At 39.7% G+C, this 22,516-nt stretch overlaps 3 protein-coding genes across 7 annotated transcripts; 2 read left to right on the top strand and 1 right to left on the bottom strand.

The window, feature by feature from the left end:
- Positions 1-39: 39 nt before the first annotated feature.
- spg21 (SPG21 abhydrolase domain containing, maspardin) lies at positions 40-3,584 on the bottom strand. 4 transcript variants are annotated; one of them, XM_027004489.2, is made up of 10 exons: positions 3,498-3,583; positions 2,963-3,072; positions 2,811-2,875; positions 2,431-2,592; positions 1,894-1,974; positions 1,655-1,800; positions 1,405-1,513; positions 917-1,024; positions 678-818; positions 40-567 (listed from the first exon to the last, which is right to left on the bottom strand). In XM_027004489.2, exons 3-10 carry the CDS (start codon positions 2,871-2,873, stop codon positions 442-444), a joined length of 936 nt encoding a protein of 311 aa, XP_026860290.1. In that variant the 5' UTR covers positions 2,874-2,875; positions 2,963-3,072; positions 3,498-3,583; the 3' UTR covers positions 40-441. The 4 variants fall into 4 exon arrangements, with proteins under 4 accessions (XP_026860290.1, XP_026860291.1, XP_026860289.1 ...); XM_027004490.2 differs by lacking the exon at positions 3,498-3,583 and adding an exon at positions 3,284-3,468; XM_027004488.2 differs by lacking the exon at positions 2,963-3,072 and having other exon boundaries at positions 3,498-3,584.
- Positions 3,585-3,661: 77 nt separating this feature from the next.
- clpxa (caseinolytic mitochondrial matrix peptidase chaperone subunit Xa) lies at positions 3,662-13,848 on the top strand. 2 transcript variants are annotated; one of them, XM_027004504.2, is made up of 14 exons: positions 3,662-3,950; positions 5,681-5,829; positions 5,973-6,090; positions 6,822-6,976; positions 7,335-7,497; positions 8,403-8,444; positions 9,992-10,168; positions 10,299-10,463; positions 10,589-10,677; positions 10,766-10,930; positions 11,095-11,397; positions 11,539-11,631; positions 11,724-11,830; positions 12,255-13,848. In XM_027004504.2, the coding sequence occupies exons 1-14, from the start codon at positions 3,935-3,937 to the stop codon at positions 12,343-12,345; spliced, it is 1,833 nt and encodes a 610-aa protein (XP_026860305.2). In that variant the 5' UTR covers positions 3,662-3,934; the 3' UTR covers positions 12,346-13,848. The 2 variants fall into 2 exon arrangements, with proteins under 2 accessions (XP_026860305.2, XP_026860304.2); XM_027004503.2 differs by lacking the exon at positions 3,662-3,950 and adding an exon at positions 4,530-5,062.
- Positions 13,849-14,544: 696 nt separating this feature from the next.
- On the top strand, positions 14,545-18,957 carry pdcd7 (programmed cell death 7). Its single transcript, XM_027004505.2, has 5 exons — positions 14,545-16,373; positions 16,826-16,964; positions 17,490-17,720; positions 18,056-18,143; positions 18,306-18,957. The coding sequence occupies exons 1-5, from the start codon at positions 15,297-15,299 to the stop codon at positions 18,424-18,426; spliced, it is 1,656 nt and encodes a 551-aa protein (XP_026860306.2). The 5' UTR covers positions 14,545-15,296; the 3' UTR covers positions 18,427-18,957.
- The last annotated feature ends 3,559 nt before the right edge of the window (positions 18,958-22,516 follow it).

The following is a 22,516-nucleotide window of genomic DNA, read 5'->3' as shown; positions in this document are numbered from 1 at the left end:
AAATAATTTATATGATAATATACTTCAAACTTCCAAATGTATATTAGCATGTTATACTTTTAATCAGTGCAAGAATTATAATAACAAAACTCGACTCCAAAAGAACAAACCAACCAACCAACCTGGCTGAAACAGACAAGTGCAAATTCTATCAGATGCAAAGTATTTATATCACATAAGGCAACCAGTTCAAAATGTCATTCTGTCAAATTTGCTCTGACATAGTACCCAAGATCATATTATCTACAGCTATAATACTTATCAAAATATTTTTCTGTAAAGTAAAAATAGGCTCTTTTAGTCCATTGTTTTGACTGAATCCATTATAGAAAAGCAAGAGACCAAAGGGGGTGGCTCTGGTGTGTGATGGTACATGTGAAGGAATGGCATATAATGCTTTTGTAGCAAATTCATAGTAGTCTGTGAGACAGCAGGGTCTTCTTATGAATGGTCATCACTCTGACTGCAGGTGTTCAGGGTGCTCCTTTGCACTTCAAGCTCCTCTGCACTAACCATAGCCGGGTTTATAGCAGCATACCGCGTCCCATGGTACTGTCGGAGATGTATCTACAGAGAACATCACCACCGTATGTTATGGCCGTATTGTGACGAGAATTTCAAATCCTCGTTTTCAGCAATCAGTTACTATAAGACACCTGTGAAGCTACTGAACTCACCTGGATATAAAGATTAACTTCAGCACTTCTGCAAAGGTAGGGGAAGTTCCCTCCAGTTTTGAGATGAGCCCTTCTAGCATTGGGATACAGCTTATACATTTCTTCCTTTGCTTCATTGGAAAGAGCACTCTGATCAAAAACCTACAGGAAACACAATGACACACAAGTATGCTGAAGCAAAACAAAACACTTGTGATACAACAATCATGTAATAAAATGTTATATAGGGCAAAACATACATCCATGATGGTGACTGCAACATCCCTTATTTTGTGAGGTTCGACATAGGAGTTTTGGCAGTTCAGTGTGAGCCTAGAGGCCAGTTCACTCTGGTTCAGGCTTTCTAGCTGAAAAACACACAGACAGGCTCTGTTACCTAATCAACAAGGAATGAAACAAACTTGCTCCAGGCACTGGAACAAAGGTTTGGTTGCCCAACACATCATCTAGCCACCATCATTGTGTACTGCATTTTTTTTAATATATATATATATATATATATGAATATGAATATGAATATGAATGAGAGAGAGAGAGAGAGAGAGAGAGAGAGAGAGAGAGAGAGAGAGAGAGAGAGAGAGGCTTGAAATCAGAAGCATGAATGATTTTTTTCATTGGTGCATCTGAGATGCATGATTCTCTGAATGAAATCACTGTCACTCATAACGTATGCTCAGAATTGTAAACAAGAACCAATAAAAAGAATGCATAATTATTAAATACTCACTCTATCAACCATAAAGTCAATGGCACCTGCCATTTTGGGATCAACAGGTCCTTTGGCAAAGTTACCAAGAACAATCTTCTTAAGCATAAAGGCTGGCATCAGCCAGAAACTGAAAATGAATTTTTAAATGTGAGGAGACATGAGGTTTTTCAGGAGAATGGACTTAGGAGCATTCTTAAAACAAATGACAAAATATTACAGAATACAAAATCTTAAAATAAAATTCAACATATTAAATGCAAACTCCAACCTGTTTGCTGTCCAGGTTTGGTTAAAAATAGATGTGTCACTGAATGAATTGCACAGGATGAGAGAATGCACCCGTGGTGATTTGTGTGTGACCTCAGCAAATTTCTGAGCCAGAAATCCTCCTAGAGATGCCCCAAATAGATGAACCTAGTGATAAAAGAGATAGGATTAATATACTTATTTTTACGGTGGAGAGGTTTTCTTTGTAAGACACTAAAGAAAAAAATCTGTTTGCCAAACCTTATCTAGTTGCAAGTGGTCTAGAAGTTTCTTAAATCCATCACAGAATTCCAGTAAATCCCAGTAGACAGGATACTGGAGCTACAAGAATATGCATTGCATGCCTTAGCTGTATAGAAGTTGTATCAATGTCATCTGGGACATTTTCAATTTTATAGAGAAACATTATTGCAGACACTGCTGTTATTATTCTAAATGAGAAAGTTCATTCTAAAAAAAAAAAAAGTGCTGCTGTATGTAAATATATAAAATTGACATAATGAAAAGCTCTGCTGAATATGTCCAGGCTACTTTATGCATTACTTCTTTTACCTTTAGTCCTTAGATGGTTATGATGAACATATTCACATACTGACAGTACCATGTCAAGGCAATATTAAATGAGACTTTCAGGCAGTTACCTATATGAAACACCATGAAATGGTGTTCCAGGAAATACAAATTCTAAATACAAAACTAAAAACAGACATGGTGAAACATGGTGAAATCATCTCTCTCTCTCAAACTTTCAGAGTGCCCTTGTAGCTTACCACTTACCGAAATGACACGGTAGCCCCAGCCAGTGAGAGCCAAAATCTGCTGAAAGAAAACTTCAGCCGTGCCACTCACAGGGGGGAGGAAGATTATTGGACACCTGATGGTCTTTGGTCCAGCATCATACAGTGACCAGACTTTGCTGTCATCATCATCCACAATAATCTAAAGACAATAAACACAGCAAGGTCTTACAAAGGCAACAGCCGAATCAGTCACTTGAAGGTGCAGGATCACAAGGGTGTCACATGATACAAATGATGAAAATACAGAGTGACTTAAGAATCCATAAATAAATAGCACTTCATTTTCAAACACAAACATTAAGACAATACAACCAGCATGATATATAAAATAGGCAATATTTTATTGAAAAAGCATACTCTTTTCAGGGGCACTGTGCTTCGGAACCAGTTGTAGTCAGGAGACACCCTTATCTCCTCCATTTCTAGTAGAAACGAGAAAAAAAAATACAGATTAGCTAAAAATAATTAGGCCACTTGTATTATAACTACAGGAACTTGTTTCCAATTACCTGTGTTAATTGTGATGTGAAGCGTAACACATTTAATATAACAAAGGAATAAGGTTAGCCATCTTCGGTAAATTACACATTCTCAGCCTTCCGTTGCATGTTTAGTTATACTAGAAAATTAAATGAATATTATGAATAACACTTTCCTTGACGGTGGGTAACGCAAAATAATGCAGCTAAACTAGCTAACTAGCTAAGGTAGAGAGGCTAAGCTACGTTTTATTTTAGTGGTGCAACAACAAATAAAACAATGACAGAAAAGCAATGATTTAGCTGAAAATATGGCAAATATTAGACTGGCCTACTAGATAAAATACTTACATGAGTAGATAACCGATATATAGCTAGCTAGGTAACTTAAGCCCAACAATAACTGTAGTCAATTTTAATGCTTTCCCGAGCATCTTAGTTTACATAATAAGATAGCTAGGTTAACTAAGTAGCTACAAAACAAAATTACCTACACCAAGAAAACAAGCAGCTACTAAGCGTCTAGCCATTACCACGCCCTACGACCTAATGACACTTCGATTACCTTTTGAAGGTTTTCATCCACAGATTAGCGACATTTTAGTTAGCCTCCCTTTCGCAGTCATATGACAGTTAGCTACTTCCGTGTCTAATACACGCCAGACTTTGCGCATGCGTATAGGCTGCGCCTTTTCTACTGTGCGCTCAGCTGTTATCTGTTTTATGAGCCTTTCGTATCTTTTCAGCATGTTTCAGTTGCATGGAATGTATCTAGATAACAGTTTCATGGTCTGTTTTCAATCGTACATATTTCAGAAGTTAGTGAGAATAATGCTCGGATAAATAGAGCATAGTATGTGATTTGGATCCGATAGGCTACAAAGAGCATAATAGTAGGTAATAAACACTGTATATTAATAAAACAGTGCGTCAGATCCTTGCTTTATTTGTTGACAAATATATTTTTCAACCATGTAAGTGACGGAATGTGTAAAATTTTGGATGATACAAGACGGAGGTAACTTCGAATTTCGTCATATAGTACAACTGTAATATCTGTAATTCTGTCTTTCATTTAATGCTTCTAACACTACAACCAAGTCAAGAGGTTTTGATGCATTTGAAAATTGCTTTCGCTGTTGATGGATTTAAGTGGACGGTTATTTCCTGACATGAAAAGTTTTGTAGCTAGTTTTGTTTCTAAAGTACATATCTATAACTTAAAAAACAAGTTTGATTACAAGCTATTTTTGAGTAACATATATGTACTTTGGAAACAAAATGCAAACTATTAATAACTTAAGCATGACCATTAAAGGCTTAAGTAATTATTATTCATATGTTATTTGGTGTCCAGTTTATCGTAATAGCTATAACATTGTTTTATTTGTTGTTGTTGTTGTTGTTGTTTTGTGTGTGTGTGTGTGTGTGTGTGTGTGTGTGTGTGTGTGTGTGTAAAATATCCCCCAAGAAGAAAAGTCGGACTGACTGGAGATTTAATTTTTTTTATTAACATGATTATTTATATTCTTAACACAGTATTAACATAATCTAGGTAAACAATGTCATTGTCCCTTTAAGAACTTCATTCTATAACCCAATAGCATTGCGAAAAGCTCTTGGTCGCCGTCATGTTCATCCCACTAGCTAATCTTAACATTCATTGCTGGTTGGTTCAAATTCCAGATCGCTTGCTATCTACCTAGCTAGCTTTGCTTTGCCAGTAGTATTCGATAGCAGTTAGTTTCCTAACTGCTATCGGGTTTGATTTCTCCATTGACAGTTCTTAAACTATCGTCTGATAGTTTTTTCGCAACAGCAGACACCACCAGTGGACTTGGGATAATACTAACAGCTAACGCTGGCTAACATAGCTGGTCAGCTATTTTAACGTCTTATGTATGTTGAACGCTAACGTTATCTTAGCAAGCTAACGGACGACTGGAATGGTATGCTTTACAGTTGGTTAGCAGGCATTTTAGTATTAATCTACCATTTACTTAACTAGCTGTTCACCTCTATTCAACTGCATATATAAGAATTAGCTAGCTAAAAGCTAGCTAGGCCACGAAAACATGTCCTGTACATGCACACTGGCAGCGAGACTATTTATAAATTCAGCGCACAAAGGTAAGATGTGTTTTATTAGTTAGGTAGTTTGCCATATAGTTAGCTAACCTAGCCGATTAAGTATGATGATCTTCCAGAGTTGGCTACTTGGTAAAACTTTTATCTTAGCACAGGTTTTCTAAATTGATGTCCAATATGGTGACTAGCTAGCTAAAGGAAAGCCTTGTTTTACTGATTGAGCGAGTAAGACGTTTAAAATATGATTTCAGTGGACGTACTTGTCTTGATCTGTTAACGTGTTAGCTAAGATAACTGGTTTGGAATTAATGTCAAATTACATTGCTCCGCGGTTGCCTCTTTATCCATTTGACAAAAGCTTAAGTTCGCTAACTAGCCAGCTAGCTAATTATAGGTGGTGATGTTATAGTCAACACCTTTTCACCTTTTAATTTATCCATAGCCTATATCTATTATACCTAACTAGCTAACTATAGGTTACGTTTCTAACTTGACGTTCATTTTGTAAACTTAATTAGCCAACGCTAACCCTAACTATTTTATCTTGCTTACACGAAATAAGTTATTCAAAAAGTTATTGATTTTGTCTTTTATTAAATGTTAAGCAATATCAAGGTTAATTAACTTATAATTGCTAAATTGACACGTCTCTTTCAACAGGAGTCTCTGGCCCGAGAGTACAGTTTCTCTCTCTGTTTGGACTACGAGCGCATGAAATTCGTCTGACACGTAACGTCCCTGTCAGATCTTTCTCGGAAACGTCCGTGTATTTAGCACATAAGGACGGAATGAAAGATGGAGATGGAAAGGTACTTGGCAAACAATGTTTTAAAGTTCCTTTTCCCGTTTATTTTTAAGACACTCGAATGTTCTGACTATGAGTTCGGTGTTTAATTTAACTGTAAATAAGAACGCATGAGGGTACGCTGTTTTCTTCCCTTTTCCTTCTAAGAAATCTGTGAGTGAAGGAAGTGGCAAAAAATCCAGCTCTGGCAGCTCAGGGAAAGGTGGAAATCAGCTTCGCTGCCCCAAATGTGGAGATCCCTGCACACATGTGGAAACCTTTGTCTGTCAGTATCATATCATATCATATCATATATACTGCATTTGAGCTACGCTACTACTTATTTGTATTTAGCTTTTGCTACAATATCCAGCTTCTTCTGGATCCCCTGGTCAGATGGCCTTCTGTCTCAGTGTGGAATGTCTGGCCATACACTGGACAGCCTGCATTGATACTAATAATAAACCTCTTGTATAAGTACTGGCTGCTTTTCCCAGTGGTGCTATTCGTTCAGTAATTAGTCTTGTTCTCAGCCCAGACAGTTCAGCACTACTTCATCGTTCTTTAATTGGGATTTATGGCAAACATTGTATTGGATAATTATGGCAGTCTGTAAACCAGTCTGGCACAAATTTAAATACTAACTCTGAAGCTTTATGCTATAGTCAGAAGTTTCACTTTGTAGCACTATTATATGTCTAGTAATGTAAATGTTGCCCTGTTAAATGGAAGATTTGTTATAGCGTTCTGATTTAAAAAAAAAAACAAAAACGTTTTAAAGATGAGGTACAATAAAATGTTTGTTAAATAGGATAATTGGAGAAGATTAATACTATATCTCCTTTTAAAAGCCATTTACGCAGAAGTCTAAATTGTTTCACTCTGTGTGTAATTTATTACCCATGCACAATGTTATATGATCCTCATATCATTGCCTGGTTGGTGCAGCATCCATCTTAAAATGATTGTAGCCTCTAAATCTGTCGGCTGATGGATGATGCTTTGTCTCTCTGGCAGCCTCAACAAGATTTGTCAAATGTGAAAAGTGCCATCACTTTTTCGTGGTACTGTCGGAAACGGACACTAAGAAGAGTCTGAGTAAAGATCCTGAATCAGCTGCTGAAGCTGTGAAGCTGGCCTTCCAACAGAAACCACCACCACCTCCAAAGAAGGTTTGATGGTTCATACTGAAATCATTGGATTTCATCGTGTTTTATACTAAAATCTTCCTCTGATATTTGCACTATTTGATGGGAGTACCTGAGGCAAAAAATAGCATGTGACTTTCAGCAATTGAAAGTTTGTGGACTCCTGTGTATGCTCCTCTGTGTTACCTTTGCATAAAGCTAAATAGTCCCTGTTACCTTTTATTTGTTGTTGAGAGTATAACTGAATGAAATATTAATTTCCACATCACTGAATGGTGTGGCTTTATTGCTCTGACAGAAGAATAATTGAAGACCTGTGTGTGTGTGTGTGTGTGTGTGTGTGTGTGTGTGTGGTGGTCTTTAAAACAAATTTTTTTATTAGATCTATGCCTACCTTGACAAGTATGTTGTAGGCCAGGATCATGCGAAGAAAGTGCTCTCAGTGGCAGTGTACAACCACTACAAGCGCATTTACAATAACATGCCAGCAGGATCTAGACAGCAACAGGTGGAGGTTGAGAAACCGGCATCCCTGACACCCAGAGGTTTGTTCCATATCCTCTTGATGTAGTGTCAGAAAGTCTGTGATTGGCCATAAAGGGTTGCATGTCCCGGTTATTTGTGTGAATATGAAGCTACTATGGCTATTAACATATGTGGATAGTTCATGTTCATAAAATAAAGGTAAAGATTTAGCTGAAGTAAAGGTCAGATAAATCACCAAGTCATTTCAGTGTTCAACCACTGAAATGAGATTTTGTGCTTCATCATTAGTTCATAATTGTTTAGGAGTTGAGAGGTTTATCCAGCAGGATTGTTACAATACTTGTTAGTGAAGCACGGAAAACAGCACTTGATTGGGTAAGTATGCAGCAATTCTCATTTGCATATTGGAGTTTAGTTGGAATGGCCTGAAATTAAACAGCTAATTTTCAGCGTTTACATTTTATGCACTTTTATGACCATTACCATAAAAAGGTTAACGGATATAATAGACTGTAGGCCATTGGTCAACAACCCTGCTCCTAGACCATGAGACTCGTGTCGAGTTTAACTGGAACCCATATCTAACACTCCCGGTATAGCCAATTTAAGAGCTATGAAAACATAATTGTTCTGAATCACCATTGGGTTGGAATTAAATCTATGGGTAGTAAACTCCAGAAGGAGGGCTGGAGATACATGACCTGTCTAGGCTGTCTTGTGTTGCATTGATCTCTACAAATTGCATCTCCTCTCTTAAAATGTCTTTCTTGACTGTTTGCATTGTATTTCTTCAGATGCTTTATGTGATTCATTGAAACCCTTGAGTAGACATTATAATTTGGCATTTGTACAATTCCAAAAAGAAAAATCAACTTCTCTTGCAAAAACAAACTATAAATTGTCCAGAATAATGTATTGTGGATCTAATGGCAATGACGTTATTGTACATCTGCTTTTTCTGTAGAACTAGAGCTAAGGCGTCGGGAGGACGAGTACAGATTCACAAGTAAGTTGTTTCATCAGTGGCAATAACATTCTTGAGGTTTTACCATGCTTCCTATCCAGACCTACAGGCAAAACAAATCCCCCCACTTTCTGTTCTTTTAATATGGTTTAATTCATTAATTGCTTTGTTGTACAAATGCCAAAGCTCTCTTCATATTTGTTTGTCTGGCATCCTTTCGTGTGTTTGTGGAGGGGTTGCATTCTCCACAGTTACATTAGTTAAAATGAATGTAGGAAACTAATGCGCTCATAGACCATTAGCCTCAGTCACCCAGCCACGAATGGCTAACCCAGAATGTACCCAAGAACCTCCTTTGGCTCCCAGTTCATGAAGCATTATCTGTGTTATGCAACCCTCCACGATTGTCAGTGGAAAGGATGCACGTTTCTAAATGAATACTGGGAGGTTCCAAAGTATTCTGTTGCCCATGTGACTGGGTCAGTTCTGTACATTTGCTGACTCATTGGGTCTTCATGCAAGCAGTCTGTGGAATAAGGCTTTTCTGTGCTGTGGGTCTGAGGAGAATACAAGTGAGACATGATTTATGGAATAAAGTTGTGCCTTGGATTTTAGTCATGTGACTTATTATAAATGGTCATATTTTCTTATTAAGGACATTTGGGGAAAGAGCTCTAATTTTAGTGAGACATTTTTCAGGAAACGTATGAAATCTTTTGATTAATTATAGTGCATGTTTTTATGTTTTGCCAATATGTAATATGTCAGTCTGTTAGTCTTCTCCCCTCTTGCCACTCATCTGACCCCCATTCAATTGATGTCTGTTAGTAGTTCTTCTTTCTGCAGAAAATCACTGTAAATCTCACAATGCCAGTCAGCATTCAACCCTCTTTTGAAATACAATGTCAACAGTTTTTGTCCTCTTAGCGGTAAACCCGTTGGTATAGGCCAGACTGTTCAATCTGCCTTAACATTTCTAATCTGCTGGGTGAATCACTATCTGGTTCAAGGGTCACAAAGCATTGAATCATAGAACACTGAATTTCCCTTCATTTATTGAAATAATTACTTTTGAAGTAATATAAATTTTGTTAACGTTTCAAAATGACATTCACTGTCCAGTCTATAAATGGACTCTAAGATGTTAACAGTGACGAAATCAGTTCAGCTTTGCCCACTTACATTGCAGTTCTATGGTGTTTCTGCCTGTTTAAATCTAGGGGATAAAGAGAGGTTGTAAATTGGTCATGTTAAGATGAAGGAAAAAAATTAAAATAAAGAAATAAATAAATTTAGTGTGACTGAAGACCAGTGTGATGTGAAACTGGATTAAATCTTAATCCTGAATTTAAAAAGCACTCTTGATTCAAGTTTCAAGTTTGGTTGATTCACCACTGAAAGTCCTTTTTAGTCTAGAATTAATCTTAAATATAGCTTGGTATTAAAACTATCCTTGAGAAGGGTTTCGTTTCACAAAGTGGGCTCCGTCACACAACGTCTGTTAAACTTAATGGCACTGGAAGCATAATCATCTGATGATGCATAAATACGTCCTGCCTAGTGTTCTTTTTGTTTTGTCACCATTGTAGAGCTGCTGCAGATCGCCGGTATCAGTCCCCATGGCAATGCCCTAGGAGCCTCCATGCAGCAGCAGGTGAACCAACAGGCACCTCAGGAACGGAGAGGTGGGGAGGTGCTGGACTCCAACCATACCGAGATCAAGCTGGAGAAAAGCAACATTGTGCTGCTGGGCCCCACCGGCTCTGGTCTGACTGAACTCATTGTTTTCATTGCTTTCTTTGTACCCAACGACAGTGAAAAAGCTTCTTGAACCAGTTTCCAGATTTAGGCTGAAATTGAGAAGTTGCATTGATGCATATGACGTTTGCATTGCAGGCAAAACGCTCTTGGCCCAAACTCTAGCTAAATGCCTGGACGTCCCTTTCGCAATTTGTGACTGCACCACGCTCACGCAGGCTGGCTACGTGGGGGAGGACATCGAGTCAGTCATTGCCAAACTGCTGCAGGATGCCAACTATGTAATCGAGAAAGCTCAGCAGGGTAAAGGGGAGGAATTCGTATATTTATGCCTTATTACGTTTCCTAAGGATGCAGGTTGCTGTTGGTGAACTGTGAAGAAATGCGTGTATTCTGTAGAGGACTGTTGTTTATTGCATCATTCCTAGGCATTGTTTTCTTGGATGAAGTGGACAAAATTGGCAGTGTGCCTGGAATCCATCAGTTGAGAGATGTGGGTGGAGAAGGGGTACAGCAGGTGAGTAATCCAAAAAAACAAGGAGAAGGGAAATGACATTTCTTGCTCCATTCTGTAGTAAATTGTATTTTTTGCTTTATTTTGACAGGGCTTGCTTAAACTTCTGGAAGGCACGATTGTAAATGTTCCTGAGAAAAACACCAGGAAGCTGAGAGGAGAGACTGTACAAGTTGACACTACAAACATTTTGTTTGTAGCATCTGGTGCTTTTAATGGACTGGACCGTATTATCAGCAGAAGAAAGAATGAAAAGGTTTGGATCTTAGTTATATGAGTTATATGTTTTTAACAGTATTACTTGTCATATCTGTTTAAAGAAATGGAAATATCTCAGCTTACATCATAAGGTGTTTTCTAAAGCTGATCATCAGTTGTCTTATATAACCCTAACTCCATCATTCACATCAACTCTGTTAGTACCTGGGCTTTGGCGTGCCATCCAATCTTGGAAAAGGCAGACGGGCTGCAGCTGCAGCCGATGTGGCCAACATTACGGGTGGGGAGGTGGACACTGTTGCCGAGATCGAGGAGAAAGACCGGCTCCTGAAGCACGTGGAGGCGCGGGACCTCATCGAGTTCGGCATGATCCCTGAATTCGTGGGGCGCCTGCCTGTCGTGGTGCCGCTGCACAGCCTGGACCAGGATACGCTCGTCCGCATCCTAACCGAACCCCGCAATGCAGTGGTGCCCCAGTACCAGGCCCTCTTCGGCATGGACAAGGTTGGAAACGCAGGACACACACACGCCTCAGTGCTTTTCAATTCAAATGTATTGCCTGCTACAGAAACAGGATTTTTTATTAACAGAAAAAAAGGCATTAAGCGGCCCCTTCTTTACCCTGATTTCTGATCGCCCTTTCAGTGTGATCTTACTGTGACCCCTGATGCCTTGAGGGCCATTGCCAGAATGGCGCTTGAACGAAAGACGGGTGCCCGAGGGCTTCGCTCAATAATGGTGAGTGCTTGCCTTTACAGTGGCACCCTTGTTCGCATCCTCACTGGTGGCCTTGTGCAGTCGATGATGATTATGATGTTGATTTTTGACAGGAGAAACTGCTGTTGGATCCCATGTTTGAAGTGCCGCACTCTGACATCGCAGCTGTAGAGATTAACCAAGACGTGGTGCATGGGAAAGCAGCACCTCAGTACATCAGGTGAAGTCATGTGACTGTGATGATAGTAGAAAGTCTTAGTCGTAAGTCTTAGTCACTTGGCAGGTGTTCAGACTCTTTCTATGGAAACTTCCTTTTTCTAATAATGGCTTTTGCTAAATCATACTGTTTAAGGTAGTAGTAAATATTCTCAGACCTTAGGTTAATTATTTAATGTATAACATTTAATCACTTTTGTTTTTTAGTTTAACAGTTTTTTCACCAACCCCACTGATTTAGTAAAGGCTTAGCTATTGCCTTCATGACAGATGGTTAATTGATAGTTATTTAATGTTAGTATATGACGTGTGTGTGTGTGTGTGTGTGTGTGTGTGTGTGTGTGTGTGTGTGTGTGTGTGTGTGTGTGTGTGTGTGTGTGTGTGTGTGTGTGTGTGTGTGTGTGTGTGTGTGTGTGTGTGTGTTACAGAGCACCAAGTAAAGATGCAGCGGAGGAGGAGTATGACTCTGGAATAGAGGAAGAGAACTGGACCAGGCAGGTTGATGCAGCCAAGAATTAAAACAGCTGAAGTAAACTGGTCTTATTTCATCTGTGAACGAACACATTATTTCAATCCAATTAGTAAGTGTTTCTTCAACATGCCAGTATTCTCAAGGATCCATCTTCACATAAAAATTATGTAGCCCTAAATGATGGTCTCTAGGCTGTAAGTTAGTGGGCAGCATTCTATAGTCTGAATTTTCTTAAAGAAAAATTTATTTAGAAAAACATGTTTAAACCAAATGTACTATATGAACTATGCCCCCTCCCAGTTAATGACTGTTAATATTAAATGTAAACAACAACAAAAAAGAATGACTTTATTCCTTATTAAATGGACAAGGCGTTTTGATTTTTTTATGAGCCCTTTGGCTGCTGTTGTTTTGTTTTGTTTTGTTTTTTAACCAAATGGATCAGAAGAAAAGGTTAATTTCCTCTTTGATGTTAAACTTGCACAGCTCATTATATTGTAATTAAATATGTTGTTACACTGGTCATGTCACAGTCTACAATACAGATTGTTTGCTTTTAATGAACTGAGGTGCTTTGTTTCTTTATATTTATAAAGCTCTTAGTTGTCAGTTAAACACTTTTCAAGGAAAACATCATAATTGTATGTTACCTATTACTGTCTATTACACCTCAAGATGCATTGTTTTTGTGCATGGGCATATCTTTAAATGGACTGATTTAGAATGATGAGCTAAAGACTTCTATGGCATTTACCTGATTCACCAGTCCTTGAAGAACTGAATTAGGAATGATGCCTTACTGCCATTTTGCATTTAACGGTTCCCCCATTTGAATGCATTTAAGAACATCTCTGACAAACACCTTGTGGATTATAGGGATGGTGGTTTACTCTGTTGCCCATGCTTACAGATTTTTAGAGCCCATTCTGGAGACTTATGCACACATGCAAGCAGGAGTGAGTGTAACGGCCAGAGTCATCTCACCTTCCAACTAGGCATCTAATAAGTCCTGGCATTAGTTCAGTAATGCGGTTTATTTTACACAGTAAAACTATATGGCTTAAATTTCTGACTCATTTGCCCACCTGTAACGTATAAATGACATGCCAAATTGTGATCTGCAAGTGCTTTAGTTATTGACATACTTTAAAGTGTTTCAGCTCTTTCTCTTTCCAGGGTCCTTTATATCTGATTTCTCAGAATGTGGATCTAAGATCGACTGCCTCCTGTCCATATAAAACTATGTACAGTAGCATATATATCCTGTACATTTCCCAAACCTTTCAGATAAAATTGCAGATTTTTCCACTTTGGTGTAATTGTTTTTTTTTTTAAATAATTATCCCAGATTTTAGATGGGTGTTTTTGGCTTTCATTTTCCACAAGTTAAGTAAAAACATTGTTTAATAATTAAAGAAGTTAACAAGTTTCCACAAAGACGTGATCTCAGATCAGCGCTGTTGCTCCGAAATGCCTGGCTTGATCCTTGACATCTCCAGTCATTTCTAGGCTTGTAAAATGTATTGATTAATAAAAATTCCACTTTCTAATTGCCTTTGGATTCATTTTTCCTACAGTACAGCATTAATCATTTTGCATTGCATTTTGTGGATCTATGTAAATGTATGTCATGATAGCTGGTGCAATTGCAACAGTCAGTGACATACCTTATGTAAGTAATTTTTGTGTATTAAAAACAGTCCCATTGTTTTAACTGTTGTCCAGGAGATTCATGTTGACCTTGGGTGAGGTATTTGGAAAATCCTTGGTCTGTGTATATATAGAAATACATGAACCATGAGCTCATCTTCCAATTTTTGAACAGGATAGCTTGTCTTAAACCAATTTTAGGATGGGGGGAGAAACAATTCTATGATGATTTCCCTGTTGGCAATAATAACAAATTAGATTTATATAGCACCTTTCACATATCCAAGGCTACTTTATAAACTGCAACAACAAAATTGAACAAGTAGAAAATAATGGTGTTTTGAGAAAAGAGGTTTTAAGATGGGTTTGTAGGTAGAAAGAGTAACAAGAACAAATGTGTGTAAAGCGTTTGAGGGTAGAGGCAGCAATACTAAAACACCTACCACCCATAATGAACAGCCTGAACCCAGGAACAGCAAGATGTGGCATAATGAAGTAGACGCTTGGAAAGATAGATGGGGCAAGGCATTGCAGGACTTTTGAAGTGCAGATTTTTGAATATACTGAAGAAAGGAGTTTTAAAAGGTAAACCATAGAATAAAGTTGCAGTAGTCTAACCTAGATGTAAAGAAGACATGCACCAGGATCTCAGTATTTTTAAAGGAAAGCATAGCATGAAGTCAAGCAATATTGTGGAAATTAGAAAATACAGTATAAGAGATTAAATATGTAAGTCAAAAGAGAGAAAGGGTCCAATAGTACACCAAGGTTTAAAACAACTGCTGAGGGACTGACTTGAGTATCATCGAAAGTAAATAAGTGGTCAGAATAAGCTGAGATGGTAGACTTGGTACCAATGATCATAAAATCGTTTTTCTGGGGAAGAATGCAATGCCATTGCTTTTTTGTTTCGACCATTTGTTTTCTGTGAGCAGGGAAGCATGCCTCTAGCCGCACTTTGAATTCTACAATTCTACTTGTTTAAAACCTCAGATTGTGGCCTTGCAATATGCTCACTAGTTTTTGCTTTCTAACTTGCGGACTAACATTTTATATTCAATAACATTAAACAAAATAAAGACAAGTTATGAGTTATGCGCTGTTTCTGCTCTAGTTTGTGATGCAGGATTTATTAAAAAATATATATACTTCAAGCGGCAAGTTAGTGGAACGGCCGATGCTTCTCGCTAGGAACCAACGAACGACGCTTAAGTTAAAGAGGGAAACCATTTGAAGTTGCACCGGAAAGGTTTGCTGTTGCTCCGGATTTCTTAGCCAGCTAGCTAAATTTGAAAGCAGGGAACACACTTCAGCAGTACACATCGATTTCCTTTAGAATTGCGTGGACATGGACTCATCACAGCAGTATTACTATTCAGAGGGAACACCGCCAACTATGGGACAACCACCACCTATGCCACCCAGCACGGTCCCTCTTCTCCCGGGAGCTGAGCTGCCTTGGAGTGTTTACCAGCATCCTCCACCAGTTCCGCACAGCCACTGGCCTCCGTTTCAGCCGATGCCACTTAGTGGACCTCCGTATCGTCCGCAGCCGCCTTTCGATCACAGCAGACCGCCTCCAGGTTACTTTGAAACGTCGCAGCTGCCTCGCATTCACGGAGCAACGGCTTCTGACGGACCCGTCCAGGCAACCATACACGCGGAGCATAACGAAAATCAGACGGGGTCTTGGCCACATTCAGCCAGTAGAGTGTATCAGCCGAATATTTGTGACAGCTATTCCAGAGGACAATTTGCACAAAGTCGCAGTTTATTAAATGCTGGGATATCATCGTGCCAGTCTAGGTTTCAGCTGAGTAGTAATTTGGACAACTTCGGTCCGAATTTCAGTCTAGACTACAAGTCATCCAGCGGTTTTTCAAGTCAGCCATTACAGGGCTCTTGGTCGGGTAATTCGCAGAACAAAGAAAACAGCCAAAACACGTCAGTAATATCCAATGAAGATGCAAGGCAGAGAATGCAAGACGAACAGTGGATTAAACGTTTTTTGCATAGAAGAGGAAAAACACCTGAAGTAGAGACGTATACTGCTTCAACACAGTCTATCTCTGACTTCAGAGAGAAGTTGTATAGTACTGTAAAAATGATATCCGAACTTTCCGTGGTCTGTCAAACATTAAAAAATAACTTGGACAACGAAAGTGCTTGGACTGTCTCGTACTCAAAAGCCATGGAGCTAAAAAACCGCTTACAAGAAAGACTGACCGCTCTTCGGGATCCAGAATCCTTCGGCCGTGTCAAGAAAAAACTGACACAGATAAAAAAGAAACGCGCGCGCATGCGTAGAAGGAAAGCTGAGCAAACGGAGGAGAGTCAAGAGCGGGAGGCTAGAGCGAGAGAGAGAGAGGCGGCCATTGACAAGTACCAGTCTAAGCAGATACAAGAACTGGAAGAAAAGAACAGGGTGAGTTACGCGTCGATTCCTTAATTTACACAGAAGAGGGCGCACTTCCTTTAAACAACGGGCATCAGATAAGGCCCATGCACTTATCAGATGTTGTCGACGGTGACCGGAGTTTTGCAAGTGTTTGGCTTCTGGACTGCATGTAATTCAGAACACTGGCTGTTTCATTGCTCATTTGCTACATTCCAGAGACCATAAAGGCAACTGAAAACTGACCCTCTCTACCAGTTGGTAACCTTCATTTTCCAATTTGAGAAAATTCAGGCATAATTATTAATACAGCGTTTGGTCATGTCACATTTTTCACTATATATAACCTACATCTGAAATCTTAGGGGCATATTTTTATGCACATTCTGGAAATCTGAGACGAGAATAAAATGCCCAAGGCCGAGCGGACTGATGTGTCGGATAGGTCGGGTGTGCTCATGGTTTCTATCGCTACATAATAGGAGCGAGAGCTAAAGCTGGCGGCTGACGCGGTTCTCTCAGAGGTGAGGAAGAAACAAGCCGATTCTAAGAGAATGCTGGACATCCTCAAGGCCTTGGAAAAGCTGAGGAAACTCCGCAAAGAGGCTGCAGCCAGGAAGGGTAAACAGCAGTCTGTGTGTTTATTGAGAGCGCTACTGACCCAGCCAATATAGACAGGAGTGCTCTGATGCAGAGGCTTGATGATGGAAATGACAAACCTTATATAGTTTGTTATGGTCAACTTATGTTTAAATTATCCATGTCCTGTGCTTAAAATATATAAGGACTGAATAAACAACATATTGTAAGGTAAATTCAGTTCCAGCTGGTAGGCCAGTTTTTTGCTAGTGTAACATTTTCACTTTGAAAACTTTGATCAGTAGCCAAAATGAAGATAAAATGTCTACTAAAATATACAGTATGTACTCAAATATGTAAGTTACTATGAATAAGAGCATGTGACAAATGCTGTAAATGTTTGTATCGTGTTGTTTATGCTTTTTATTAGTTAACTTAGAGAATTAATTAATTAATTAATTGGGTTATCCATAATGTAATTTAAGTGGTTCCTAAATGAAACTGTAATTAGAAGATAATTTACTATTATTTTAGCGCTCAACTTTGATGTGGTGTTTTCCTTGGAAGGTATGTTCCCGGAGAAGGAGTGTGACGAAGTGTTCGAGCGGCACGTGGAGCGGCTGAGGGGTCTGATCCGGAAACGCACGGCTATATACGGGGCCGAGGAGAAAGCTCTGCGGGTGATGCTGGAGGGCGAGCAGGAGGAGGAGCGGCGACGGGAGCGGGAAAAGCGGTTGAAGAAAGAGAAGGAAAGACTCCTGCTCAGGAAACTGGAGATAGACGCCATGCTGTTTGGAGGTAACAGACAGCTTCGTGTCATTCCGGCATCACACAGAGGAGCTTGGGTAGGCTGTGATTGCTTGAAGCCTGAACCTAATCGCCTGGGTCTGAACTTCTGAATGGTACTTCTAACCACCGGAGTATGGTTATTGATGTATTGGCTTCCTGTACGGAAGGTTTTGTAAAGGCGAAAGCAGGGATCCAAGTGTGCCTTTGGGTCACCGAGGACAGGGTGTGGGTGGTTGGGTAGTTTTGTTCATGCTTGTGTGGATTGCATGGTTCTTATATGGTGCTTATATGTGCATGGTTCTTATATGGTGCTTATATGTGCATGGTTCTTATATGCCCAACAGCTGAACTGCCTCCTGATCATCCGCTTCAACCTTTCTACGAATACTACACACAAGCGGAGCACTCTCTGCCGTCCCTTATCCAGATAAGGTAAAGAACCCGTCGTTTTAACGTTCTTATGATGAGCATTTCACTTGTGCCCTGAATTCACCTTCTTTTGTCTAAGAATCTGCCAAGATTCAACACTATCTCTTCAAATACCATATATTTTTCATCGGAAATTTAATTTCCTCCACTTTCATCTCTTCACAGGAGAGAGTGGGATCAATTCCTGGTTCCCGAAGATCATCCTGAGGGCACCTCAGTTCCGCAGGGCTGGGTTTTTCCAGACCCTCCGGCAGATGATGTCTGGGCCACTGCTCTGGACAAGTGAAGCACTCTAGCAAACTGGTTCTGACAGCTGATGTGCTGCCAATTCACTGCTGAATATTAGTGACACCGTGCAAAGAGAGGGCTATAAAAAAAAAAAAGAAAAGGAGTTGATCATGACACCAGTTGTATCCGTCTTTACAGATGAGTGAGCTGAAGAGAGTGATGCATTTGTTTTGTACCCTGTTGAGTGGAGTGTGAAATAAAGGGCTACAATTTGTTTGCTGATAAATACTCCATTAGCATTTAGTCAGTGCTATTTAAGTGCCCTGGGTCCTAACAAAACCTCATTTCAGGCATGATCAGGTCAGGAAGTTCAAAGCTGATCTGTAGGGAACCTTGGCGATTACACACTTAGCTGGGCATCTACGCAGTGGTTTTCTCTGAACTGTTTACTGTGGCTTTTAAATGTGGCCACTAAAAGGTAGAGTATTTAGAGATGAATGTTTGTTTTTTATTTTATTATTACTCACTGAAATGAACTTGTCAGTGTTATAGTTTAGTGTTAAAGACTAATAAAATTATTTTAAATGTGGTCATTTAAGGGTCTGTTAATATAAGGTCTTATGGTGTTATAGTAGACGGCTGATGTGGTGTTAGGTCAGTGGATTAGTGGTGTAATACCTGCCTGTCCTAATTCCCACACAGTGCTAGTAACCACATATTCCACAGTTCTGAGACCACACATGCTTGGAAGCACGGAAAACAAGGGTCAGTGATGCACATTTTCCTGGGGGGGGTTGTGTAATATTTCCAAGTAATGGTCTGACTGCTACATTGTGCCAAAGTACATCTTCAAAGCCTGCACTTTCCCATTTAATTATGAGTGATGCAGACATTCATGGAGGGCACTGATTGGCTGAGATGTACAAAGTTTTTTATGTAAGGCTTGGTGTAAGCATAGAGGGCTTTTTGTTTAAAATGTGAAGTTTCAGCATACCTCCAGGAAGTTATAAAGTTTGACAAGTTTTGTCCGTAAATATAGTAAACCAGGTGTTATTTCTGTCTAGACAGTGCATATTAAAATGATTGAATTGTGGCCTGAAGTTGGGTACCTAAATTTGTATAATAGCGTTTATATGATGATGACACCCTTAATGTAGAATAAGAATGTTGTGTTACTTTAGGAATAAATATTTGAGCCTGATTTCAAACATTTACAAACAATTTACAATCTCAGTTGGAAGTAAGACTTTGTCAGAATGTCAGTTAAACGTAGAGTCAGAACAGAATACATTATTGGTATAGTTAAGCTTAGCTGTAGTTGCAATAGCCTTGTAACAGTCTGGTTGCATACTGAAAGATCCACCACATCCTGGGTTATCTTCCATATGATGAGATTTCTTATAACTGCATGTCACAGACAGGCCTTGACATTTGGACCACACTGCGTCAGTATGACTTGGATGTAAAAACCTCCCTTATAGATGAAGAGCTGCACACCATCTGACTTCTTGAAGGTCCCACTGATCCAGCCTTCCCAAGGAGGAAAACAACTTAAGACCTTACTGAACATCTGGCAACTAAGATCCATGCTTGGTATTAAAAGTCTAGCACCATCTGCTTTGGGTGCTTTTGAGGCAGCATAACAGGCAGTCTGGGATGAGTGGATCTCCTGGCACTTTTCCATGGGCTTTGTGACGATGCCTGATGGCTGGCGGCACACTGCCGTCTATTCCACTAGGTCAACTCTGAGAGATTATTGGCCTAATCACTCCCCACACAGATTCTGCCATTTGTATACTGTTCTCCAAACAGCCTCCGCAATCCAGATCTCTTATGACAGGGCCAAACTATCTCCAAAACGTATTCCAGATCTGGAAGAAAGGGCAACAACTCCCAGTTCTTCTGTCAACACACTGCAGATTTCAAATTTAACAATCCAAGTTTCACTGTCAGACTTATCTCAGTTTAGATGGTCTGTAGATTGTTGTTTATCCAGTGAGACAATGGCTTATCTGGATGACTGCCCCTGAATATTCCACTGGGATCTCAAGACGAGGTCAAAGAAGATCCTCCAGGATACAGAGCTTGGAGAAATCACAACACTCATGACTCTTGGTTGTCCAACATGTCACCCCTCAGTTGAGATAGTGTATTAGATTTGCCCTGACAGACTGATATCAGATATTTTTGGTCTGTTTTTGCACTCTACATTTATACTTTCAGCATTTTGCAGGCATTTGTACAAAGCACAATAAAGTTTGGATTACGTGGGGATGGAATAGAGTCTCCTACAGTAAATTAGTTTGTCACCCCAACGTTGAAATGGTGATTCCTCAAAGGACGTTGTTCTTGGACTGTTTTCAGAGGTTCTGAGATATTTTACCTCAACATCCAAAGTAGCTCTGACCTCAGTGTAGGCTCGCTGTAATTGAATTAGAACATCTGCTGGCTCTGACAGTTTGCTCCCCTAATGTAATTATCATTAAGAACAACAGCATTACAGGAAAACAGATGGATCACTCATCTGTATAAGGGTATCTCCATCTCAGTCATCCTTCTTATGCAACGTGCAGTTACTCTGCCAGCATTTTGTGATCTCTGCTCTGCCCATGTGCGGTCAATGTGATATTATCAGAGGTTTACCTTTAACATGGTTGCCAAGGTGCTGTTATATACAGTTGCTGCAAAGTAATTACTCCAAAACATGAGGTTTAACTTAATATCAGAACATGAGACTTTCTCCATAAAAAGTCTGTTGGCTGATGATCATTGTTGACACTAGATTGTACTGTGGGTCTATTCACTTGGTGTCAATCGCACTCTGAGTTCATAAGATTATGTTATTCAGAGTAAGGGCTTTTAAAGGAGAAAAACCTTGCTGTTAATTTGAGTGGGGGGCTAGTGGCAGTGATTGTTATCTGATCAGAAATGAACTCATGAGGTCCTTTTATGGGAATGAGCAGCACTGCACAGCCTTCAGTTCACATTTATTTTCTTTTGTCCATCCAGAACCAACATTTTGTACCTGCTTATATTCAAGTGGAATGAATGGGCTGAGATTTGTTGCATAATGTTTGGGCTTGTGTTGAATGTTAAGTGAGCTCTTTGATCTATAATAGTGATGAAAACAAAACTGCATTTTTCAGATAAATGCTTTGCTATATGCATTGGCACGTTGACAGAAAATTCACACAGGAAACAAGGAAGGTTCATAAAACACTCCATTTATCATTTCAAACACTGGATTCTTAACAAAATATTGTAGGTATTTTGCTCCACTCAAATGCTAGCGGTATATTATGTGCCTAAAACCCAAGATGCCAGTTAGGTGTTGAAATAGGTGGGCCAATTTTTTTTAAATTAGGTTAATCAGTTAATTTATACTGTGTCTGTCTAAGATGTAATAAAGGCTAAAGGCGGCCACCATACCCAGGACTTACAGGAGATAAACATGATCTCTGACCACTGCACCAAAGAGCCAGTTCCCTGCCATACTAGCCAGAGCACTCATTTAACCTTCCTAAGTGACGGTGTCCATCACATGATACAAATCTTAATTAGCGCTATCAGATATGTAAAGCTTATGCAGAATGCACATCTAAGTCTTAGTCTCTTGCTTTGACATTGTGTTTAGCTTGGAGAACAGGGTCCTCATTGGTGTACAGGGTCTGCAGGGTAGTTACTCCAGTGGGCTTTGCATACCCCATTCACCCTCAGAGGTGGCAGCAACTTGTCCTCCATATTGGATGATGTTCAGTAGTCCTCAGGAGAGCAGCACAGCTACTGGCTGGAGCAACAGTTTCTGGGAGTCCGTTCCTTGTCCATGCAGCTGAAGTCTGAACGAGACGCATTACCAGGCCATGATCGATTGTGTGAAGTTCACCATTTCCAACAGCTATTCTGATAATGGGGAAACTTCTGCCACAGAATATCAAGGAGCAAAATGGAGAAATTTGGGATTAACAAGACACAGCCTGGGCATGAAAGATTTGTGCTCTCAATGCTGTTCAAAATTCCTCACCTGCGACCTCTCACCTTGCAGCGGACAACCATCTGGCAGTCTGAGCTCTCAAGTAACTTTCGAAAAATCCAGGATACAGCTAATGACAGTGGCACATTCCATGAGTATCCAGTTAGCCTGTCGGAAC

This window comes from Electrophorus electricus, chromosome 1 (genome assembly GCF_013358815.1).
Source record: "Electrophorus electricus isolate fEleEle1 chromosome 1, fEleEle1.pri, whole genome shotgun sequence".
NCBI classification, from domain to species: Eukaryota; Metazoa; Chordata; class Actinopteri; order Gymnotiformes; family Gymnotidae; genus Electrophorus; species Electrophorus electricus.
Note: the sequence above shows the minus strand (reverse complement) of the source record. Positions and strands in the feature narration are given on the sequence as shown.